This window comes from Platalea leucorodia (assembly GCF_965183815.1).
Source record: "Platalea leucorodia genome assembly, chromosome: 9".
Lineage (NCBI taxonomy): Eukaryota > Metazoa > Chordata > Aves > Pelecaniformes > Threskiornithidae > Platalea > Platalea leucorodia.
This window is the reverse complement of record NC_138831.1, coordinates 30,314,955-30,337,496: the sequence shown is the minus strand read 5'-3', so window position 1 is coordinate 30,337,496 and position 22,542 is coordinate 30,314,955. Positions and strand designations below refer to the sequence as shown.

Sequence of the window (22,542 nt, the reverse complement as noted above, 5' to 3'; positions counted from 1 at the left end):
AAAGTAAATCTTTGCGTTGTTGGGAGAGCAGTGGGAGCACCGGCAGCAGGTTTGCCTTGCGCTGCCTGCAGCATCGCCCCTTCCCAGGAGTGCCCCAGGCCAGGGGAAGGGCGTGGGAGACGGGGGTCAATCGCCACAGGCAAAATTCACGGGGGGGACACACACATGACACACACATCCTAAAACAAAACAAACCCAAGGACGAAATCCAAAGCGCTGGTCAAGGCTGGAAACGGGATTTAAAGCCATCACAGGGAAATCCCAAAGTGGTGATGCCATCCCTGTGCCCACCTGTCTCATTTGGCTTTCTGGGTTTCTTGGCTGCATGCACACCGCCTTGCTAATTACGATTACTTTAGTGCTTATAATTTGCCCAGCGCGTGTTGAGCCCTGGGAATTTGGAAGGAGCCTGGCTCTGGAGCACTTCATGTCTCAGCCCTCCTGCTTCCTTGCCACCAGCTTCCTAGGCTCGGGCTCGATCCCCAGCAGCCTGTGCAGGTTCAAACACCCCTGGCCAGAGACCTTTTAGCAGCTAAACTGAGCTGTAGCTCCAAGCCAAGGAGGCGAGAGAGATCCTCCTCGCTGCGTCTGCCATGTCCTGGCCTGCTCCCTGACCTGGCTAGGAGTTAGAGCTGAGGAAGGGAAAAGCAGCTGAAAAGAAAAAAAAACACATGAGGTTTAGACTTTGTTTGAGTGAAAATGCTCAAAATATGTATTTTAATAGAAGTTTAGAGTGGGTGCGTTTTTATTTTTCCCCCTCCATGATGACCAGATGAGCAGCAGGCCCGGTGACAGCTAATCCGAGGTCAGGCCTGGCTCCTCTAGCCTTGATCTCAGGCAGGCAGGGGGCCGGTGCTTGCAGCAGAGGGGAAGCCAGCAACTCCCTCCACAACTTCGTAAACCCCGGGAGAAAAAAAAAATAGTAAAAAAGATTAAAACCCGCAGCCGCTGCCCCACCTCCCGCTCGCGTTTTATCAACGGCAGAGGGGACTGGGTAGCGCTCGCCCACCCCCGCGAAGGCAGGGCTTGCCGCAGGGCCGGGGGTCAGCTCCCTCCCGCCCTCCGCGGTGAGGCCTCTCCCTCAGCCCTCACCCCGCCCCCCCGCCGGTGGGCGGTCCGCCCGTGACGATCGGCATCGCGGGGCCAATCCGCCCCGGGGGGAGTTCCCCTCCATTCAGGGCTCCTCGCCTGCGCGTTGAGGGTATGTAACAGCTGCTTTCCCCCCCCTCCCCGTGCCTCACGACAGACCGGGATTTGCTTCCCCGGGGGCGGGAGGGAGGCCCGCCGCCGCCGCCGCCGCCGGGCTGAGGGAAGGAGCGACCCGCGCGCTCCAACGGCCGCCGGCGGGAAGCGCGCGGCGGGAAGCGCGCGACGCCGGGGGGGAGGGGGGAGTGAGTGAGTGGGGGCGGGGGGAGCGGCTGCCGCGCCGGCCCCGCCCCCCGCCCCCATTGGCCGCGGGGCGGCGGGCACGCCCCCGCCGCGCGCGGGCTTCTTCCCCCCCCCATGCGTGCGTGCGTGTGTGTGTGTGTCTCTCCCCCCCCCACACGTGTAACCGACCCGCCCCACGTGGGGCGCTGCCATCCCGGAAGTGAAGGGGTCGGGGACAAAAGGCAGCGCCGCGCCCCCCCGCCCCGGGCCCCACCGCCAACCACCCCCCGCCGCCGGTTGGCGGCGGCGGGGAGGGGGGGGGTTAACGGCGGGGCCCGGTGAGCACGTGCGCGCACGCGCCGTGAGGGGGAGGGGGCCGCGAGCGCGCGCGCGGGCCGCGGCCGATGTAAACATTCCACAAAAGGGCTCCCCAGAGAGGGGGCGGGGCCTCGTCAGTCAGAGGCGGGGCCGGTCTCGCCGCGTGGGCGGGCTCCCCGCCGTGACGGTGGCGCTGCCCGCTCGCCGGTTGGCTGGCGCTTTTCGTCCTCCGCCAATGGGGTAGCGGAGGAGGCGGGACGGGGGCGGGGCGCGCTGCTTATACGGACATTTTTCTTCGGCGGTCGCTCCCCCCCTCCCCTCTTCCCTCCCTTCCTCTCCACATCCCCTTCCTGGGGGTCGCGGCCAATAGGGGCGGGCGAGGTGGGCGGAACCAAGGCGGCGATTGGCCGCAGGGCTGACGGGCGTGCGGCGCGCCCAATGGGCAGTCGGGGCTCCCCCCCTGCGCGGGGAGGGGCGGGATTTCCCGGGGAACAGAGAAGCGGGCAGCGCTCCGCCGCGGCGGCCGAGAGACGGTTACTCCATCTTACCCCCTCCTCCCCGCCGAGCCCCCCCCCCCCCACCCCGCCCGGGGCCCCGGCGCCGCCCCCGCCCGCCCCCCCTTCCTCCGGGAGGAGGGGCGCGGGGACCCCCCCCACCTCACCGCACCGGGGACAGCCCGCCCCCGCCACCCGCCCGGGAGGGGTCCGCAGCGGCCCCGCCGCCCCCTGACCCTGAGGGAGACTCGGCCGCTGCCAGGGCCCGCTTCGAGGTAAGGGGGGAGGGGGGGGGGCGGAGGAGAAGGGGGGTCGCCAGGCCCGGTGCCGGCCCCCTCCGGCGATCCGTAGGGGGCGGGGCCTGGCGCCGGTGCCGCGCGCGCTGGCGGGGGGGCGGGCGGGGGGGCCGGTGCCCGCGGCGCGGCTCCCCGGGGAGCCCCGGGCCCGCGCGGGCGGTCGCGCGTCCTCCCGCCCCGCTCCGCCCCGCCCCGCCGGGCGCCAGGGGGGTGTCCCGGCCCCGGCATGGCGGGAGCGGCGGGCGGAGCGTGCGGCGGCCGCTGGGCGCGCTGCGAGGCGGGCGCCTCCCTCCGCCCCTCCTCCCGCCCTCCGCCCGGTGCCGCTCCCGGGCTGCGGCGGGACCGCCCCCCGCCAGCCCTCCCCCGCATCGCACGCCCCCGGTACCGGCCGCATTGCGCGCTGGGCCCTCCGCCGGGCCCCCCCCCCCCGGGGTGCGCCTCGCCGCGCTGCTCGGCCGGGGGCGGGGGGCGTCCCCCCGAGAGCCGGCTGGGGCCCGGGGGGGCCGCGGGGCTCCCCCGCCCCCGGTGTCCCCCCGCCCGCCCCAACTTCCCGCAGAAGTTGCCGCCCGGCAGCGCTCGGCCGCCCGGCGGGGTCCCGCTCCGCCGCCTCGCCTCCCCCCGCACCGGCTCCCGCCTCGCACCGGCCCCATCCCCGCTCCGGAGCGGCCCCCGCGGACGCCCGGGCTTCCCCAGAGCCCCCGCTGCAGTTGTTCAGCTCGGTACCGCAGCCATCCGTAAGGACCTGTTGGAGCCGCGCGTAGATAGATGGAAACCGGAGGGCTCCTCTGGCCCGCATTCATTTTTAAGCGTTTTTCATAGGGAGCTGGCATCCTTTTTTTTGCACGTCCTCCCTGCGCGGTGTGGTGCCTTGAACTTGTCGGAGACTTGCACTTGGCATTTCAGCCCCGGTTTTTAATTGTTCAGGCTGCTGTAACGCCTGTAGAAACTACGTTAGGTTTTATCCCGGGATTGCAGGAGGCCGGCCAGCTGTGGGGTTCAGGTAGCCTTCAAAATACGAGCTAAGGCTACTCAACTAAATACTGTCTTTTCTGTGTTTTCCTGGCCCAGGTTCAGAATGCATTTTTATAGTCGTTATTTGTGTAAATAACACGTGTATTCAGTGCACTGATGGAAAGGGTACATTCCAGAAGAAATGCATTTATTTGCACTGCTAAAGCGATACAAAACTAAAAAATAATTTGTTTAAAATAGTGCTGGAACAAGCAATCGAAGGCATCTCGAGCTGTGCGTGGATTTTTAATCTCCCACGCTGTCCAGAGGAATCAAAACCTGGTTCGTGCACTGAAGTGTAGCTTAAGAATGACTGAACACCTTACATTTCTTTTCTAACTTGTTGCTTTTATGTTCATCGGTCGTGCTAAAAGGTGTGGGGTCAGTAAACAAGTGGGAAATGCCCAACTTACTTCTGCATGGCTCTATCTTCACTTCAGTCTTCCAGTCCTAACTTGTAGGGTTTTTTTTTAAATACAGTTTCAAAGAGGTATACGTTGTTCTAAAATACTCTGCTGTTAATACTATATAATAAAATGGCACCTTATGTTAATATACTAATTTCAAAGCACCTGTAAAATTCTCTCATCACATAAAAGAGCCTTGGCAGCCTAGTGTCAGCCTGTGCTGGATCTCCAGGAACAGAAAACCACTTTTCAGGGTCTTTTCTTCCCTGCTTGGGTGAAGTTAGCAGTTTTTCAGGCCGATGTACTCTTTGCAAAAGGAAGCCGTGCTTTCTCACCCCAAAGCGTCTCGTCCTCGTCCCTCCCACCCACTGCTTCTGGTTAAGGTACTCGGTCTCGGCGTGAATTTGTTTGAAAAGCTTCAACGTGGTAGTTCACCCAATAAAATGGCAGTAACTTGCTAAAGTTTGGGGAAACTTCGGATGATTTAGATTGCTTTTGGAAGCAGGGTGGGAAGGGGGATGGTCTCCCCCCCTCCCCAGCCCAGATTGCCAGGGGAGCCCTCCGCGCAGGCTCCTGGCACGTGTGGGTCTTGGAGCCGGGAGCATCGCGTTGGAATTGGCAGGCGGATCATTTATGTTTCCAGGATTTATGAATCGTTTTCTGTCCAGATTGCTGTTCTGGTCTTCTCCAGCATTGAAAAGCTTTTATGGCTGTTAAAGCTGGAACAGAAAAGAGAGTCCCGTAATAGGTGTCATTTTGGGCTGTTAGGTGGGGGGTGCACTTTTTGGGGACGTGCTGCTTTTTTCCAACTCCTGTGGGGTCTTGTCTGGTTTTTTTAATCAAAAAAAAAAAAAAAAAAAGAGTAAATAAAAGTATTCTGATAATTCTCTGTGCGTGGGGAAAGTGTACTCAGGAAACTGGGCAAAACGATGCTAACCTCTGTATTGAGTGTAGAGCTCGGTTTGGATCGTCTCTTTGCGGTGGAGTTTAATGCCCAGGCCGTTTGCTGCTTTGGCAAAGCACAGATCAGCGCCGTACTAACTTGTTACCCATCTGGACGGAGACAAGTGGGGTGTACTCGTGTCCCGTCTGCCTCATGGTGGGTTCTGGCATGTAATGCGCAGGCTGTCACCGTGTCACCGTGCAGAAAACTCTCCTAACTGCTCTGACACCTTCGCATTATGCTTTTCCAGAACCTTTTTCTTTTGGATACTTCTCATTTCATTTTGGAATGACTACTCCAGTCACAGATGCGCCTCTCTGCATAGCATGCCTCTGCAGCGGGGCTGGGGGCTTATTCCCGTGTTACAGGTGAGGGATCGGGGCTCTGTGGCACCGTGCAAAAAATATACCAGTGACTGCTGGACAAGCTGGGTCATGTTCTGGAAGTCGTGCGACTGGGACAGTGCACAGACAGCGGCGCTGCCAGAACCTGAGCTGGCTGCTTTCTAGCAGGCACCGTGATATACGACGTCAAAATCCTATGGGGATTTGTCCCACAGGACATGTGCGACAGCTCCAGGGTCGGAGCCGCCCCTCACGGGTCCGGAGCTTTAGCAGAGACTTAGGTTTGCTGCTCCCAAGTTTTGAGTCCTTTCTCCTTCGAAAGGAAACCTTTTAAAAGGCCCACACACACGTTAAACGTGTCATCTGCAGCTACGTGATTTCCCTGTCCTTTTTCAGAAGTGTCCTCGGTCTGCGGGGACCGAAATCCTCTCTAGTGGCACTTTCACAACTTGTTGGTGAAGACAGTGTTTATCCACAGGCATGTTGTGATTCCAGCAGGTGCCGAGGCAGCAGACCTTCCCCATTTGTTTTCTTCCTATTCTCTATTTGCCTTTTTCTTTTTGCTTTGGATTCTGACACCTATCTAACAGCTGATCTCTAATGCCAGAAGACCCTGCTTATCTGATCAGAAAACCTGAAATAAAAAAATTTAGATTTTTGAGATCTTATTCAGTAAAAAGCTGGGGAGTGGAGCTGCCATGGGAGAGGCACTTTTGCGAGGGAAGAGGAGGGTACCTGGGCTCTCTTGCCTTCATTGCTCCCACGGAGGAGTGAGCAGGCAGGCGGGGAGCCGGGCACGAGGAGGGAGCCGTGCGGTGCTCCGCCAGCTGAATCCGGCCTTGTCCCCACTTTGTTCCTTCTCTTTCTGTGTCAGCGCTGCTGCTCCTCTCCTGTCTGCCGTACCAGAGGGGAAGGGATGCGCTCCATTTGCGTTTATCGGTCCCGCTGGCTTACGTGAGGCAGATGGATGGGGAAATCCTCTGATGAGGTTGGCAGGGTAGAGTTTCATAATTCTGGTGGTGTTACTGAGATGCGATGTACCTTTTTAAATTTTCTTTTCTTGCTTTACCAGCCGAGGATCCTGGGTACATTTGTGGTACGTCTGCCTGATGCACCCTACCTGTAGCACTAAGCACAGCTGTTGAGCTGGGAGGTGGCGCGGGCGGAAAGATCAGAGGTGTGTTCCTATTTAGTGTCCTTTTCCTGAGAAGGGGAACGCTGAAAACCTCAGAAAAGAAAAGCAAAAAAAAAAAAAAAAATAAAGCATGTAGTTTTCATCCTCCAGAATGTAGTCTACTCTAACTGAAGTTAAAAGATCATTTGGGTAGAAATGATGCTGAGGAAAGGGCACGCAATTCTCCGTGGACTGCACAGAGTGGAACTCAGTCTGTTCAGTTATTGCTAAGCTCTCCTACATGCCTCAGGTTAATGCTTTTAAAGAAGGGAAGTATCTGAAGTTCGTGACTTGCTTTCAGTCTCGTGCAGTCCTTGCTGTATTTTTGGGGCTTTTTTTTTTTTTCCCACCCCCAAATTAAGATTACAGATGATGCAATTTGAATTGGGGCTTTTTAAATCTTAGAGTCAAAGTCCATAAGGGGATGCCAGAGGTGTGTGCTGCATTTCTGAGAAGACAACATAAAATAAGCTTTGTACTGTTTGTAGCGTTGCCTTGGTGGAGGGCAGCTAGCTGATACAAATCTTTGACACTACTGATTGCATTTGTGTATTTATCCTCAAAACACCTTTCCACGTTAGCTGGGCTTTGCCATCAGCAAGGATGCTGAGAGAAATCAGTTGTCACTGAGGGTGGAAGTGGGTGGAACTGCCCCTTTGAGCAGCAGGCTTCAGCTAAATCCGTTTAAAATGATATGTCTAGTCTTGGGTTTCATCACAGCCTTTCTTCCTTATCAGCCGTCTGGTGTGCTGTAGGAGGGGTAGGACTTGCTGCACAACACATCTCTCCAGCTTTTGAATGGGGAAGATCCTTGGGCGATGCCAGGTCAAGATCAGCAGGACCTCCGTGAGGAAATGAATGCCCTTTGGGAGCATTCAGCATTGTATTTTCTTCTGCAAGATGCAGACCAGTTTCCGCTCTGGTGCTGGTTTGCTGACCCCTCAGTGCTTTCCCCTCTCTGTAGCGTTTCGGTGGTGGTGGATGCACAGAGTTAACATCACTAGTTGTCGTGGTTTAACCACGACACTAGTCTTCATCTAGGTACAGCAGAGTATTGAGATCATCTCTCTGCTAAGATTAAAAAAGCCTGTGAATTAGTAATCTTCGTTCCGTGGTGGTCTGCTGCGAGCTGCTCTCACACAGCAGATGCAGACCCTAAGCAGGAGTTTAGCCAGGTGTTACCTAGGAAGATTGACTAATGCTATTGACTTTTTCCTATAATATTGACTGACTCTCTCATATATATATATATATATATATATATATATATATATATATATATATATATGTATATGTATATATATATACACACACACTCTAATATGAAATTTTAAAGTTGAAGCAGGTACAGTGCTTGGATAGAAGCAGAGTCCAGGCTCAGTAAGCAAAGGTGAGGGGAAGTCAGAGAGAAGAAGAACCTACAGGAGCTTTAATTTTCACTAAACAGAAGCTTTAATGTCGACCATACAGCAAACTAGGCTTCTGGAAGATTGCTCACTTGGTCTGTGAGAATCAGGAGCTTCAAAAACTGATGTTCATACTGCTGGTGTGTATGTGGTAATTATCCTTGGTGCTGCCATGATTCCCACGGCCTCACAGGACTGAGATGTTTGGTGGCTCCACGAGGAGAAGGCTTCTCAGTCAGCCTAAGGTGGCCTTTTAATCCTCATAAGGGCACGTGAGTCTTCCAGCCATCTTCTGTCCTCAAACAGCCTCTGCTTTAAAGGTTGGTTAGTCCATCCAAAGCGACAAGTGTGGAGTGTTGCTTTGGGAAGTGAGATACAAGGGTGGGACACTTAACAGCCGCCACACCACATATACACCATGTACACATATACATACACGCCCACCCCTTAGTGCAGACAGCATGCTAAGCCTGCTGGAACCGTTTTGCTTCTTTATAGCAAATCACAGGGGAATATTTTTTTGAGAATGTTCCTGCTTTGTGGACATTGCGTGTACGTGTCTGCAAACCAGCAGTTCTTGGTTGCTCCTGTAGGGAAGGAAAGCTGTAGCACTGTTGAGAGGGTAAGGGGTGAACCAGCCTGGGAGATCAAAAGAAAGTGGAAGGACTGGCTGGGGTACCAGTGTTTAGAGCAGAAGGGTATCCAAGTTGGTGAGCGGGTTATAAATAGATGCCACCAAAGCTTTGCCCAGACTTTACTCATGCAGTCAGCCATTGTCATGCAAAATCCTGGCTAGCTCTGCTCGTGGGATGATGGTGCGTGGCCAGATTTGCCGGCATTGCTCGGTTTAGTCCCAGCCCTATTAGCATAAAACTGTACGTTTTTACAAAGCTAAGCACGGGCTGTGCTTGAAGTGAGTAGCTCGAAGTTAACCTGCCTAGCTTTTTATTTGTCAGCAGAGACCAGCTGAATGAAAAGACAACCTATGCAGGCACCATTAGCAAAATGAGCTCCTGGAGTGTGCTCCTCCGCTTTCTGAGCGTGTGCTGGGGGTCAGACCTACTTAGGATTTGTAGCTTGTAAGTAAGATCCAGTTAGCAAGCTTTCTTTTTTGCTTGGGTTGAGGAGTCCTCCTCTGCCTCTGCCAGCTGTCTTCTGCCTGCCCGGGTGCTTTGGGGACCTGATAAGGGACTCTCTTCGGAGAGGTTAAACTTGAAGAGCAACTCCAAAAAAGAAACGAAGTAATCTTCCTTCTTGTCCTACTCTCTCCAAGTGAAAGGAGAGACTAGTAAAGAGGGACACGGAGGGGAAAACACTTTGTTGCACAAAGCCTGTGTTTCCAAGCCCACGTTGATCTATTCTGAACCTCTGTGCTGCTGGTTCCTATTTACGTATTGGACGTGCACTGAGATATTGGTGAATGATCTTTGGGTTCTTTGGCTAATGATGGATTTAGACTGTGAAGAGCTGTCCTGGCTTGGTAGATGAGAATTGGCTTAGTGGGCTGTTGTACCATTATTCTGGGGGAACTTCATTCCCTGTTGTTTATCTGTGTGTCCACGTTAGTAATGAATGTGTTTAACTACACTGCAACAGAAAAGCACTTGCTTTGGAGAGGTCCTGATGAATTAGGGGCTGAAGACGGTGGATTTCACTGTTCTCTGTCCATCAAACACCTTAATAGGCTGCATATGCTTTTGAGCACCCAGTGGTTTGATGAGCAGCAGATAAGACCTCAAAGATGGCAATAACTATCGATGCATAGAAAACAGCACTGGAATTTGCTTGCAGAAAAGAGTAGGTGAGTAGCTGAGTCAGAGTGAAGAATGAATGGCACTTTTAGGAGCAGGACAGTGGCAAAATGACCTGTCAGATTTGAAGTGAAATGAAGTTGTATAAAGACAACTTAGAGTAGGGCAGGAACATGCCTGTGTGTTGGAGAAGAAAAAATACCGGAGAGTAAGTGGGAGAGCGGCTGATGAGTGCTCGCCGGCATCCCTGGCAGGCGTGCAGGATGCCAGCCACAGTGCCCGCTCGCACTGCTCCGCTTTGCACTCTTGGGCTTGGTGCTGGTGAGTGGGGCCAGGATGCTGGGAGGATCACGGCTGTGTGGCACATGGTATCCAAAATACTCCTGGTGTAGTGGGTTGCTAGGTTTCACTGAGGTTACACGTCTTATGTGTATTAAACAGAGAACGCTTTGCTTTGGGGCTTTGTAAGTGATTTCAAAATGTGACTACGCATCCTGCTTTTTACCTCCTTCTTCCCCCTTCCTCCAACATTTTTAAAGCATATCTCACAGCTGCCTGTTATCCTGCCTGGACTGTCCAGGAGGCTTTTTTTCTGCTTTCAATGTAGGTACATTTGTCCAGTCTGTGTGTAGGTAACGCACCCTCCCCCAGTCTGTTGTGTTCAAATACTGCATTCAAGAAGCTTTGCATTGCTCAGGGTCTGCGTGTGCTTAAGATAGATGCCCATGCTAGCAACGTCCTTTAAGTGAGATAGAAGAAATCACTAACTTTTAAGCAGAGTATTTTATTTCCAACAATAAGGCTGTATTTTTTGTGATAAAACACGGTGGCTTATTTTATGCAGAAAGCTGAATCTTAATTCCACTTTCCTATCTCGAGATATGAGTAACCTAAGTGAATAGACAGAAACTTTGCCCTGCCTGCTCTTGGTGAACTTAGCATCCATGGCGCTGGCAGGGAGCGATGAATCAATTGCGTTTGTTAATTGGCCTCTTTTTAACAGGTTTTGTAGTGCTTCCCGAGCATGAGTTCAGAATGAAGCGGCGATTGGATGAGCAGGAGTCACCCGTGTATGCGTCGCAGCAGAGACGTATCACCAGCAGCACCGAAGCTTTTCAACACCAGCACCGCGTGCTTGCCCCGGCACCTCCGGTCTATGAGGCGGTTTCGGAGACCATGCAGTCTGCCACGGGGATTCAGTACTCGGTAACTCCCAGCTACCAGGTGTGTGCGCTTGTCCCTTAGCTGCATCTCGGGGGATCAGCTGCCGTCCTGCTGCGTCGCCAGCCAGCACCGTGTCATTTCACAGTAGAATTCTGTATTTGAGACAAAGTTTATTTTAGTAACCAGGGCTTCCTAAAGAAAAAACAGGATTGGACAATTGGACAAATGTCATACCTCTCATTTTAAGCACTTGCTCTAAGACTATCGGCTCCATTCATGTTCAGAGCCACCTGAACAAACGTGGTGTCATTTGGCTTTTTTGAAAATTATTCTTTCAATGATTCTCTCAGATCATGGTCTCTGAATCCTAGAGGCAAATGTGTGCAGGGCTTTTTCTCCATTTTTCTTTTCTTTACCAGGAAAAGGTTTGTTCTTGTGGTTGCTCTGTCACAGGCGTATGATATCATGGGTGATCTTAAGCTTAACAGACTGGATCAGATCAGCATTGAGATTGGAGACTTTCAGGAAAACTGAAATGTTTCAGAAGACATTACCCCAGAGTCATCAGGTGGCACTCTTCCCTCTCTTGCCTCCTTTGCAAGCAGCTGTCAGCTGGGGAGAGAAAAAAAAATGTACTTTAAGAGTGCACTGGAGATGCCTCCCAGTGAAAGACCAGGGAAAGGCTGTTCCTGTGTTACTTGTCTTTGCCATGTTTTTGGCATGTTGCATCTTCCACGCTTGTGTTGCTGGTGAGCTGCTCTCCCCGTCTAGTGCCTAATTTTACACACAGCTTCCTCCTTACTTCTGCAGAAGGGCTGTTTGCACCGATAGCAGCAGCCGCCACAGAGCTGAAGAGCCTACAGGCAGACACTTGCAGGGACTGGAAGAGGGTGTGTTTATGCTGGCAGTCCTTCCTAAAAAGAACTTGGATGGACCAGCAAGCAAATTGTTTCTTGTTCATGAGAAGGATTAAAAAAAGTATATCCCATCTAAAAGAGGCTTGAATGGAAAACTAAGTTTGTGTACAATGAAAAGTAATTTACTTTTAAAAATTTTTTTAACGGCTCCCTTAATGGATTTTCCAAATTGAAGCTTTTCTGGTTTAATGTATGAAGGAGACTTGAAAAGTGCATGCCTTTTGTTCCTTTCGCTGTTTTTCTAGGGGAGATACCAAGCTGAGTTTTTCCCTGAGTCTGCTGGTGCCAGAGAGCCACAATTTGACTTCCAGTACCCAAAATGAATGGCAAGAGTGTAGAAGCTTGTAGAGATTCGTTCATTCAGATTATTGCTTGTGACACGTTAAGTGTCGTAGAGAAAAGAGAGAACCTTGATTCTGTCAGACTTAAAAATCCAATTTTAGGCCCCTTTTGCAGGTCTTTATGTTAGTGTTAGTGACTAGACAGCCAGTGAGTCTGCAGGCTGGAGAGAACCTGCGTTTGTAATGTGTTTGCAGAGAGGGCTCTCCTGTATTTGGAGTATAGGTTGAGAGTTGTCTTGTTTCGTTTTTAGGTCTCTCTGGGTCATTGTTGAAGAAAACATAAGATATTTTTTGAGTAAGGTTGTTAGCGGTCATGGTTAAAGGTCAAACTGACTGTGTTCTGCTTCCTTAAAATTTTACTGGTACACCTGGGTCTGGGAAGACCGATCTTGCTCTCTGCCTGTGCAGCAAGCGAAGGCGGCCACGAAGCCATAGCCATACATGATGTCCTCTTTACCTTGCCAGGTGTCAGCCGTGCCGCAGAGCTCGGGCAGCCATGGGCCAGCCATTGCAGCCGTCCACAGCGGCCACCACCACACCGCGCCGGTGCAGCCTCATGGGAGCCAGGTGGTGCAGAGCCACACGCACCCCACCCCGCCAGCCGTGCCCGTGCAGGGGCAGCAGCAGTTCCAGAGGCTCAAGGTAATGCTGAGCATTGCTGCCTTAAGTAAACAAACCTCTGCCTAAATCCTTAGGCAACCGGGGGCTGCCTTCTATTCGGTCTGTAAGGGAAGCCTCCCTGCAAAGCCAGCTGGTGACCTCCTAAAAGCTTTCTTGACAAGGCTTAGGTGCTTCTCCTGTTTGGAAGACTGTTGAATCCAGAAAGGGACTTCTCTTTCTGCTGAAACCCTGTTGTTTCAAATACCATAATAAAAAATGAACTTGCTAGGAAAAGATTTGGGGCAGGAAGGAAGAGGAAGAAGTATTGCTTGGAGTACTCATATGAATGGGTTAAATTACCAAAACACTTGGTGCTTTTCTGAACACATGGCATATGTGGGTGGTTGTGTGGGAGTAATTTGGGAGTAAGGAAGGCTCTATTCTCGGATTATGTGCCATAAAATCCTTAAAAAAAGAGAAAAATGCACCAAAAATAACCCCTCTAAGTAGCTACATTAGGTGCAGCTCTAGCGAGAAGGCACATATATATGAATTGATGCCTGTTTCCTAGTCTCTTCCAAATACGGTGCAAGTCTCTTCCAGTTTTGGTGGAACCCGCTACCTTGTTGGGTGAGAGGCCCTTTCCTTTTGCTGAATGTAGGACACTTCATTTCTAGAGACCTCTGAAAATGGTTTCAAAACGTGTGATTCTTTCTCCCAGTGAAAAGTGATGGCAAATCCTCTGCCGATGCAATATTTGGGCTATACATAATAGTCTGTCTTCCTTTGCTGTTGTTTAATTTCAGATGAAAGAGAGGTCCTGTGTGTAGCTTTTGCAGCTGATGAATGTCTGGCCTGGCTGTTGGAGGTGATAGGGACCCAGAGCTCTTGCTTTAGGCTGTGGCTGTTCTTTCAGTACATCTGAAAATTGGATGTTGGTATACGAACGGTTCATAAACTTCTTGCTGTTTGAGGTGTAAAACAATTTACCGCCCACAGTTGCCATTTTCAAAATCCTTGTATGCCGAACTGAAATGTCTGCCTTCTTGAAAAGTGCAAGTGTGTACCTGGCAGACATCTACTACACTGAATATGTCATTTCCACTTTCTGCTTTTTCTTAGACTTCCATAATAATTTCCACATATGAATGCAGGAAAAATACTCAGTCTAGTTCTGTTTATCCTAGCAGTCACTTCAGCGATGGTAAATTTGGAGGTTTTTTTTTTTTTTCTTTGAGTAATTCTGCTGATCTGTGTTGCTTTTTTTTCCTTTTTGTGTCTTTGTGGTCCAGTTTTATCTTCTGAGCCAGGAGTGGGGAGCAAGTATCTTTTCTTCAAATGGTGCTGGTAGTACACTAACCAGGCTCATGATCTTTTACTCCTTAATTCCCTGCCCAGGCTCAGGGCTAACAGCTGTGTTTTCAAATAATGCATGTTTCACAGAACAATGGGAAGTGAAATAAAATCTTCTCTGCTAATATAACCTGTCTGTTCTGTCTCCAGGTGGAGGATGCATTGTCTTATCTTGACCAGGTGAAGTTGCAGTTTGGTAGCCAGCCACAGGTCTACAATGACTTCTTGGATATTATGAAGGAATTTAAATCTCAAAGGTAATAAGCTGTATTTTGCTTCTTCCTTCCAGGTTAGAAAGAGTGTATGTGGGCATGGGAGCACAGAGCAGGAGCTAAATTCTGTCCTTCCACGTGCAGAGTAACACACCTCTAGCAGTACTGTAAAAGCAGTTGTGTGCTTTCTTTCCTGAAAGTTAGATGCATCCCTTCATTTATACTAAATCTCTGCTTAGAGTGGGAGTTCACAAGTTCACAGCCTTGATAGCTGGTTGATCTGGCTGTCTGGTTGTCTGCCCATTAATAATGGTCAGACTTGGGACTAGATCTCATAAAATGCTGTCTGGGCTAATAAAATAATTCTAATGTCATTCTTAAGTTCAGTAGTGTGTTCATAGGAATCAGTTTTGCATTGTTTCATAGGATAGAGGTGACAAGGTAAAAATTCTAATGGAAAATTTTTGTGTGGAGAACTCAGTGTACCACTGAAAGGGTCTTTGAGAATTGTGACCTTTTGGTCTTACTCCTTCTTCAGTATTGACACTCCGGGAGTGATCAGCCGCGTATCACAGCTCTTCAAGGGCCACCCAGACTTGATCATGGGTTTCAACACCTTCTTGCCACCTGGCTACAAGATTGAGGTGCAGACGAATGATATGGTGAATGTGACAACACCAGGGCAGGTTCATCAGATCCCCACTCACGGCTTGCAGCCCCAGCCGCAGCCCCAGCCGCAGCATCAGTCGCAGCCTTCAGCGCAATCAACCCCAACACCAGCACAGCCAGCGCCGCAGCCACCACCTGCCAAAATCAGTAAGGTGAGCGACTTTGAGTGACATACATTGATAACGCGGGGATCCTGCTGCCTCCAGCCGAAACTGATAGGGAGCTAGAGAGCGAAAAAGGAACTTACACCCTGCTTTTTCATAGTATTTGTGAACCTGCATGTGTTGGGCTTCTGCTGTTGGATTAGTTTCTCCTTTCCAAACTTCAAGATGTGTCCTAGTTGATTTGACAATAATTCAAATAAGCCACCTTAAGGGTTTGCAAAAGCCTTGTGGCTTTCAGTGGGGAACTGAAAGATGCTCAGAGCATCTGGTAAAATGTACACGTGTTATTCAGGGAGTGATCCAGCAGCCCCAGGAAAAAGCTCCTTGAAATGCATTTGACTTTGCAAGAAGGGCTTCCTAATTAAAGCACTGGGCACATGTTGAACTGCCTGCTTTTGTGTATATTGTCTCAGGACAACTGAAGTCCCAAGAAATTCCCCGTAAGACAGAGGCTGTGATAAAGGTGTTGCTCTTGGTGTGAAAGTGTGTGTGTGTGTGTGGTTTCAAATGCTTGGGGCAATTAAGCCTTTAGAAGAGCTTGATTAGTTATTTGGTAGATTCTACATTGCTTGAAGTCTTGTTTTCAGACTGGATGTTTTGTGTAAAAGAATCTAGTTCAGCCATCAACTGGATGGGTACAGTTATTGGCAAAATCTGAAGTGGAAGAGTTCAGGCACAATGACCATGATGTTGCCTTTAGGTATCAGTTTGTGCACCTGAAACTGAGACCTTTCACTAACAAAGGGAATTTGACTCTCTGCTTTAGATATAACCCAGATGCTACTGTCCAACAGATCTATTTTATGTGACTGAAAACAGAATAGGATAAGAGGCATTCAGGAAGCTTACCCTAGATAAAATATTATGTATTTCAGCCTCAAAATGTGGAAAGATTTGCGAGCCTTAGGGAGGGAAAGAATCCCCAAAGTTTCAAGGGTTAATCTCTAAACTGTACAATCAGCTAACAATTGGCTGGAGAAGAAAAAAAAAAAAAGAGAATATGCAGTTAGAAAGCAACAGGATTTAAAATATGGCCATAAGATGATCTCTAGACAAACACTGGTGGGACTTGCAACCTCCTGTTGAGTAGTGGCAATGGAAAATGTGCTAAAAGGTTTGCAAAGCTGAAAACTGCAAAGCTAAGGAATTCAGGAATTAACTTACCTGTGCCAGATTTCAAGGCTTTTCCCTGAAGTAGTAGGGCATGTTCTCAGTGAAGAAGTAGCAGTCTCTTTCTCATCACTGTGGGCTAAGTGGTTTTCTCCCTGTTTCATCATCCTGCAAAGAGTTGAACTATTTTTGCTGAAACTTTAAAATGAACCTGAGGGACACTGAGGTGAGATTTCCTTACCAGACAGGTGAAGTTGTAGGTAAGCAAGGCAGGATCTTGTAATAGGATGCTTCTGGCCATCCTGAGACAGTTATCTACACTGTCAGTAGTGAAAACTCTGCATAATACATGTTTTGAAGTTTGGAAGGTGACAGGAATGAGTGCTTCCATTTGCATTTAAAATTGCCACCTCAAAACCACCGCTGAATTTTCCTGTGGCTCTTAGGTGTCTATTAAGAGTATTCAAAATAATTACTCTGAGAGCCTTATCTGCCTGCTCTTTGTCTCAATATTGAAAGAAATCCAGTTTTCCCTTGCTGTTGCCTTACTTTATGCATCCCAGAATTCTTCACTAGGGGCAAAATAACTTGCAGTGTTGGAGCAAGCCATGCCTGTGCATTTTGGCTCTGTTAAATTTTTGAGATAGTATGTGTGTCTTGTCAGACTTCAGTCAAAAGCAATTAAGCAACAGCTTGAATGGTCCAGGTGTTTTGTCTTCCTGATGAATTGTAGTCTCTACTGGCCCACTGAATATTTATCTATTCATTTGCTTTGAGTAATAGTTTGGGGTTTTTTTCTGCTTAGTCTACCTGTATTTGTGCTTCTGTTAATCTTTAAAACCCAACCCTGACTGTGAAATGGTATTTCTTAATTTTGACTCTTAACAGCAGTTTCTGCTTACACAGCCACTAGGAGATGTTTGGTTTATGAAAGATATTGTTAAAATTCCCTAGACCTGTGAAGGGAATAATTGTTTAGTAGCAGTTTAAAAAGACCAGTCTTTTACGGAAGTGCAGCAAAAGTCATCCAGGGCTGGTGTATGGGAAGAGGTTGTTTAATTGGATGTGGTAGCAGGAGATTTCGTCCAGTTGTGATGTTCCAGCTCAGAGGTATCTCTACTGAATCCACGTTGTTCCACTGTTGGCATCGGATACAGTTATATGCTGGGTTGTTTCCTCTGGCTATGGTCCATACGCGGAATAAAAATGCCTTTATTCCAAACACAAAGGAACCTGCTGATTTCTAACATGGCTTCTTTTCTTCTTAGCCATCACAGTTGCAGGCACATACTCCTGCCAGCCAGCAAACTCCCCCAATTCCACCATATGCATCACCACGCTCACCACCGGTCCAACCTCATACGCCTGTGACAATCTCTCTGGGAACCACACCATCCCTGCAGAACAATCAGCCCGTTGAGTTTAATCATGCCATCAACTATGTCAACAAGATCAAGAATCGGTTCCAGGGACAGCCAGACATCTACAAAGCCTTCCTGGAGATCCTCCATACATATCAGGTGAGTGATACAGTGCAGATTTGAGTATTTGTATGCGTATTTCTCTTTCTTTGCTATGGGAGCTAACTGTGCCTGTCCAAGACTTGCATTTGGTTCTTCTGCTGGATTAGCATTGGCCAGCAAGCTAAGCAGAGTTCTTGCAAATTAGAAGATTACGTAGCAGCATGAAATAATAGATTTCAGTCCATCATCTATCTTTATTTGCAAGTGTCTGAAATGCCTTTTTAAAAATCATATTCGCATTTTTCCGTGAGCGTGGGTCAGGAAGAGACAACATGGCAGGAGTACTACGTTAAAAGTAAAGAAACTCCTTTCAGTGTCCTACTAGTCCAGGGCCAGCTGGCCATTTAGTATATATTTATAGTGTGTACAAGTATATGTATTTAGTGTGTATATAGTATGATTCTTTATGTAAGATGCTGACACCTTTTGCTTTTTCATTCTTTATATCACTGAGGAGTTTTTTTGTTTCTCTTTGTCACTTAAATAGTTTGTGCATCCTTTCTTCTGACACTTCTCCTCTTTCCTATGACAGAAAGAGCAGCGTAATGCGAAGGAGGCAGGAGGTAACTACACGCCGGCTTTGACGGAGCAGGAGGTGTACGCGCAGGTGGCTCGCCTCTTCAAGAACCAGGAGGATCTGCTCTCGGAGTTCGGGCAGTTCCTGCCTGATGCCAACAGCTCTGTGGTGAGTCTTCTTGGAGATAGACTGGAACTGAAATACCTAGTGGAAAACTGTCATGTATGCAGCCAGAGTTCAGAAAAATGTGCTTTTGCTGTTTGTTTCTTGGGTTTTTTTTGGAGTGATCTTTTACTGAGTGTGGGAATGGGGTCAAGGTGATAGACTGTTTTCTGGCCATAACTTGTCTTTTAAATACAATTCCTTTGCCTAAAAGGGTTGAGACCGTAATAACTGCGGTAAAATACATTGGTCATCTAGAGCTAGGAGGAGCAGGCATATTTTTTTGCCTGGATGCGTGGAACTCAGCTCTAATGGTCTTATGGGTTTGTCTCTAAATAAGCTGTTAAGTAAGACAACTGCAGAGAAAGTGGAATCGGTAAGAAATGATCACGGTGGCACGGTGAAGAAGCCACAGCTCAACAACAAACAGCAAAGACCCAACCAGAATGGCTGTCAGATCCGACGGCACTCGGGAACTGGAGCAACCCCTCCGGTGAAGGTAAGAGTGTGTGCTGCTCATTCAGCAGCCCTGTTTTTCCCAGGAGGCCGTGGCAGAGATGCATTGTACAAGTCTGTGCGATTTTTGTGGCGCAGGCTGCAGTTTGAGAAAACAGAAACTCATGCGTGCCTTTAAAGGAAACTTTCTGAATTCCTTGTTTCTAAGCACAAGGCTTTGTCTCTGATTTTCACAAACTGATGGTGTTATCTGTACCTGAGGGTGGTAACAGTTACTTTACTGGCTTGGGAAAAATAGGGCTTTCCCCACTTTATTAGGATGCTGCAGAATGCGTGGGAGTAGTTTTATTGGTTAACAAAGCAGGGTTTGGTAATGAGGGGAAGATGTGGGGTGTGGAGGCAAAAGTGTTAGTAAAGTCACAATACAAGTTTGTCTAAAATTTGTAGCGATGTTTCCAAGGCACGTGGGAAGATAAGCTGAAGGAAAGATAAAGGTGTGCCTGAAAGCTTTATTGTAGTAGAACTTGGAGCAGATGCAGCGGAATCGTGTTCATCTTTCCTATGATAAACTTTATAATACAATGACGAATGATTATTCTTCTAGCAGAGTTTGCCCTTTTCAAATGATGCATGTTTTGAGAGAGCAAGGCTTTGTAGAGTAATAAAAATGGTCTCGTGGCCAGGTGGTTTAGTGTTTGTGCGTTAGGGACAAGTTTGCCTGCTTTATTTGAAGGTGGTGTATCTTGCTTTGTGATGAAAAGCATCAGCACACATAATTGTATCATTTAAAGCCAGTGATTTACTTCCCCTTCTGCCCTTTCTCCTCCTCTTCAAATAAAGGGCAGCAAAATAAAACAAATTTTGGAGGCAGCTTTTAGCATTTCTGAGGATGTGGAGTGCAGTGCTGGTATGGGGAAAATAAAGGATCTTGCAGTGGAATGCAAGAGAGAAAAAAGGAATACACTAATTTTAGAGAGGTGTAAGACTTAAGAACTGGGTGAGTGATTGGAAAAAAAGAGGTTTGGTAATTCTGCAAACTAGTTAGAAAAATGATATACGCTACAGTCAGTGACCGTTTCAATCAACTAGTTACAGAAAAGGATGCAACAGTGTATTAAAAATATTTGGAGTTCTATGGTACTGATTAACCTTTAATAGATTAACTTGTGACACACTTTCATGCAAGTTTCCTTCCAAAAAAGCCACCTTTCTTTTATTTGAAAGCAAATGGTGGGGTCAGGAAGCTGAAACCCTTGTGTGATAAATAATCAAAATATGGCAACTTGCTCTGCTGAACAGCCCCTCTTTTTTTCTTGCCTTTCTGTTTTTTGTTAACAGAAGAAACCGAAGCTGCTTGGTTTAAAAGACCAGTCTTTGGCAGAAGCCAGCAAACATGGTGTGGGGACAGAATCTCTCTTCTTTGAGAAGGTGAGAAGCAAGATTCAATGATGCGAGACGGTTTTCTCCTATTTATATTCTTAGTGTGTATACATCTGGATTTTTATCACAGTGAAGTATGTGGTATATGTACCACCCCGATAACATTTGTCAGCTTGACCTCAGATGTATCATGCGACCCCTAAGTCACATCCATTGAATTTTTTTTAAAAGGCTGGTGATCTCTTTTACATGGATATTTGTGTCTTTTCCCCAAAGGTCATTCTACAGCTTTTCACCCACTGCTGATGCCATTTATTTGAAGGAATGGGAATTTTTTCCTGTAACACAGACTCCAATTTTTTTCCCACCTTTGTGAAATCCCCGTACAACCGATGATGTGCGTGGCGTGTCTTGCTGTGTTGGCACAGCTTGCTGTACCCATCAGCAACCAGCTGCCTGCAGTGTGGGAGCTCAGTTTACAAAGCAGCTGATTCATGTCGACGTTGGGTTTTTTTTTCCCTGAGAGATGAATCTAATTAATTGCACAGTTGTTACCTGTTGCTGGTTTACCACACAGAACAAATGAAGGATATGCGGGATGTTTCCAAGTGGTACCTTGGTGTCTTCCCTAAGATGTCCATGCATTTCCTTATGGCTCAGAGGGGAGTACATAGCGAATGTAAACAAGCCTTTTAAGTAATATTCATGTGTCGATGAAAGTCTTAGTTGCTCCCTGATGATGGGGTGCATTTTGCAGCATGCTGTAGACCAGTTAATGGTAACTGGGAACCAATCTATTGCTCGGAGGATGTGTAGGTGTTAACATGAGTAAACCTAGAAATCCCTGTTGTAGAATTATAACCATAACGACGAATATCTTAATGATGATAGATCTCTGTCTGATGTGTAGATGCTAACTGTTCTCGAGGGAAAGGTAATGGTGTTGGGATGAATTGTTCAGTTTCCTCGTACTGTGAAGATAAGGGTTACAGAAGCTGGCTTATCTGTGATAATGCAAGCTGTAATGCAGGCAGAGGCTGGAGCAGTATTACCCACGGCACAGGTCTCTTACCCCTGCTGCCTACTTGCAGTATTCTCTGGTGATTAAAGGCAGCCTGGATGGGTTTGTGGTGCTGCAGTTACGACTGATGTTGTCCACGACTCCAGCGTTTTGTAATCCAGCTGTTTGGGGGTTCTTTGAGGGATTTCATTTGTCACTTGGAACTCCTTTCTTCAGAGTAATGCACTGGGTGCTGATGTTGCAGGGCATACACAGCATGGCGATGGCTCACGTTGGTATCTGTTTGTCCAGCCCTGTGTACGGGGCAAGTTACCCTCTGTTCAACTCACTTAAAGATTTGCGGTCTCGTTCCATGTGTAATCTCTGTGCATCGGTGGGGAGCACAGTGTTGAATCCAGGTCTCCTGGACAGCGATAGCATACACAGCTTGATCTCACCCTGACAGCAACTGTTTTCTTCTCTCTATAAGGTCCGCAAGGCTCTGCGTAGCACAGAAGCATATGAAAACTTCCTTCGCTGCCTGGTTATTTTCAACCAGGAGGTGATCTCCCGGGCTGAGCTCGTGCAGCTCGTTTCTCCATTCCTGGGGTAAGTGGAGCCCATTTCCCTATGTGAGGTGAGAAGTTTAATCCACTTGGTCTGTTTCTGTTGCAAAGCCAGGAAAGAAACGCTAACCTTTGTGGTCGTGCAGGGGGATGCATCTCATGTGGTTGTGTGGCACAGAGGAGGAGGAACGCCGCTCTGGGAGCTGGGTGGTCGTGTCTTGGGCCAAAAAGTACATCTGAGATGGAGTCCCCCTGCACTGCCTGCTTACTCCGCTGTTGGTTGGCTCGACTTTTATCTGGATAGCCTGCCACTGCTTAATTGTCTGTCCGCTAAATTATTGCATGAGGTGCTTCTGTAGCAGTGCATTCTCTGATCTCCTTTTCCCTCCGGCTCAGCCTGAGTGTCACAAATGTACATAGTAAGGTGCCATGTGCTGCTGTATGGGCAGGAAGATACTGGTCATTCTTGGAAGCCTTTCAGTGGCTAATACTGTGCAGGTGCCATGTGCTTTAGGCTTTCGGACTTTGCCTTTATTGGAGCAGGACAATAAGTGGCCTGCTTCAGTTTTCCTTCCAACTTCATGCTCTTCTGCACTGCCCTTTTCTATTCCTTATCCGAGAGGAGGTGAGAGAGGGATTCCTAGCTATGTCTTGGCAGGCAGGCAGCATTCAAGAGCAGTGCTGGTACTGCTTGCTGTGTTTCTTCCTTTTTCAGAAGAGCAAACAGAATTATTTAGCAGCGCGTTATTGCAGTCTCTTGCTCTGGAATCATGGATTATCTCACTCAAGAAAAGATTGGCTGCCTAATTACATAGGAAATGCCCCCTAAAAAGAGTGCTGATACAAACTCACTAAAATTTCAAAAAAGCAAAAAGCAGATGAATTCTGTTTTGTAG

At 48.6% G+C, this 22,542-nt stretch overlaps 1 protein-coding gene across 4 annotated transcripts in view; it reads left to right on the top strand.

Moving 5' to 3' along the window:
• The first annotated feature begins 1,120 nt into the window (after positions 1 to 1,120).
• SIN3A (SIN3 transcription regulator family member A) overlaps positions 1,121 to 22,542 on the top strand; it is a 36,013-nt gene continuing 14,591 nt past the window's right edge. Inside the window, exons 1-10 of one of the 4 annotated variants that reach the window (XM_082321902.1) lie at positions 1,121 to 1,201; positions 10,516 to 10,736; positions 12,400 to 12,576; positions 14,038 to 14,144; positions 14,638 to 14,920; positions 17,311 to 17,562; positions 18,098 to 18,250; positions 18,585 to 18,743; positions 20,039 to 20,128; positions 21,571 to 21,689. In XM_082321902.1, the coding sequence (XP_082178028.1) occupies positions 10,548 to 10,736; positions 12,400 to 12,576; positions 14,038 to 14,144; positions 14,638 to 14,920; positions 17,311 to 17,562; positions 18,098 to 18,250; positions 18,585 to 18,743; positions 20,039 to 20,128; positions 21,571 to 21,689 (1,529 nt within the window). In that variant the 5' untranslated portion in view covers positions 1,121 to 1,201; positions 10,516 to 10,547. Of the gene's footprint in view, positions 1,202 to 2,342; positions 2,456 to 6,287; positions 6,359 to 10,515; positions 10,737 to 12,399; positions 12,577 to 14,037; positions 14,145 to 14,637; positions 14,921 to 17,310; positions 17,563 to 18,097; positions 18,251 to 18,584; positions 18,744 to 20,038; positions 20,129 to 21,570; positions 21,690 to 22,542 lie in introns of those variants that run through there. The other 3 variants (XM_082321904.1, XM_082321901.1, XM_082321903.1) reach the window with 3 other exon arrangements.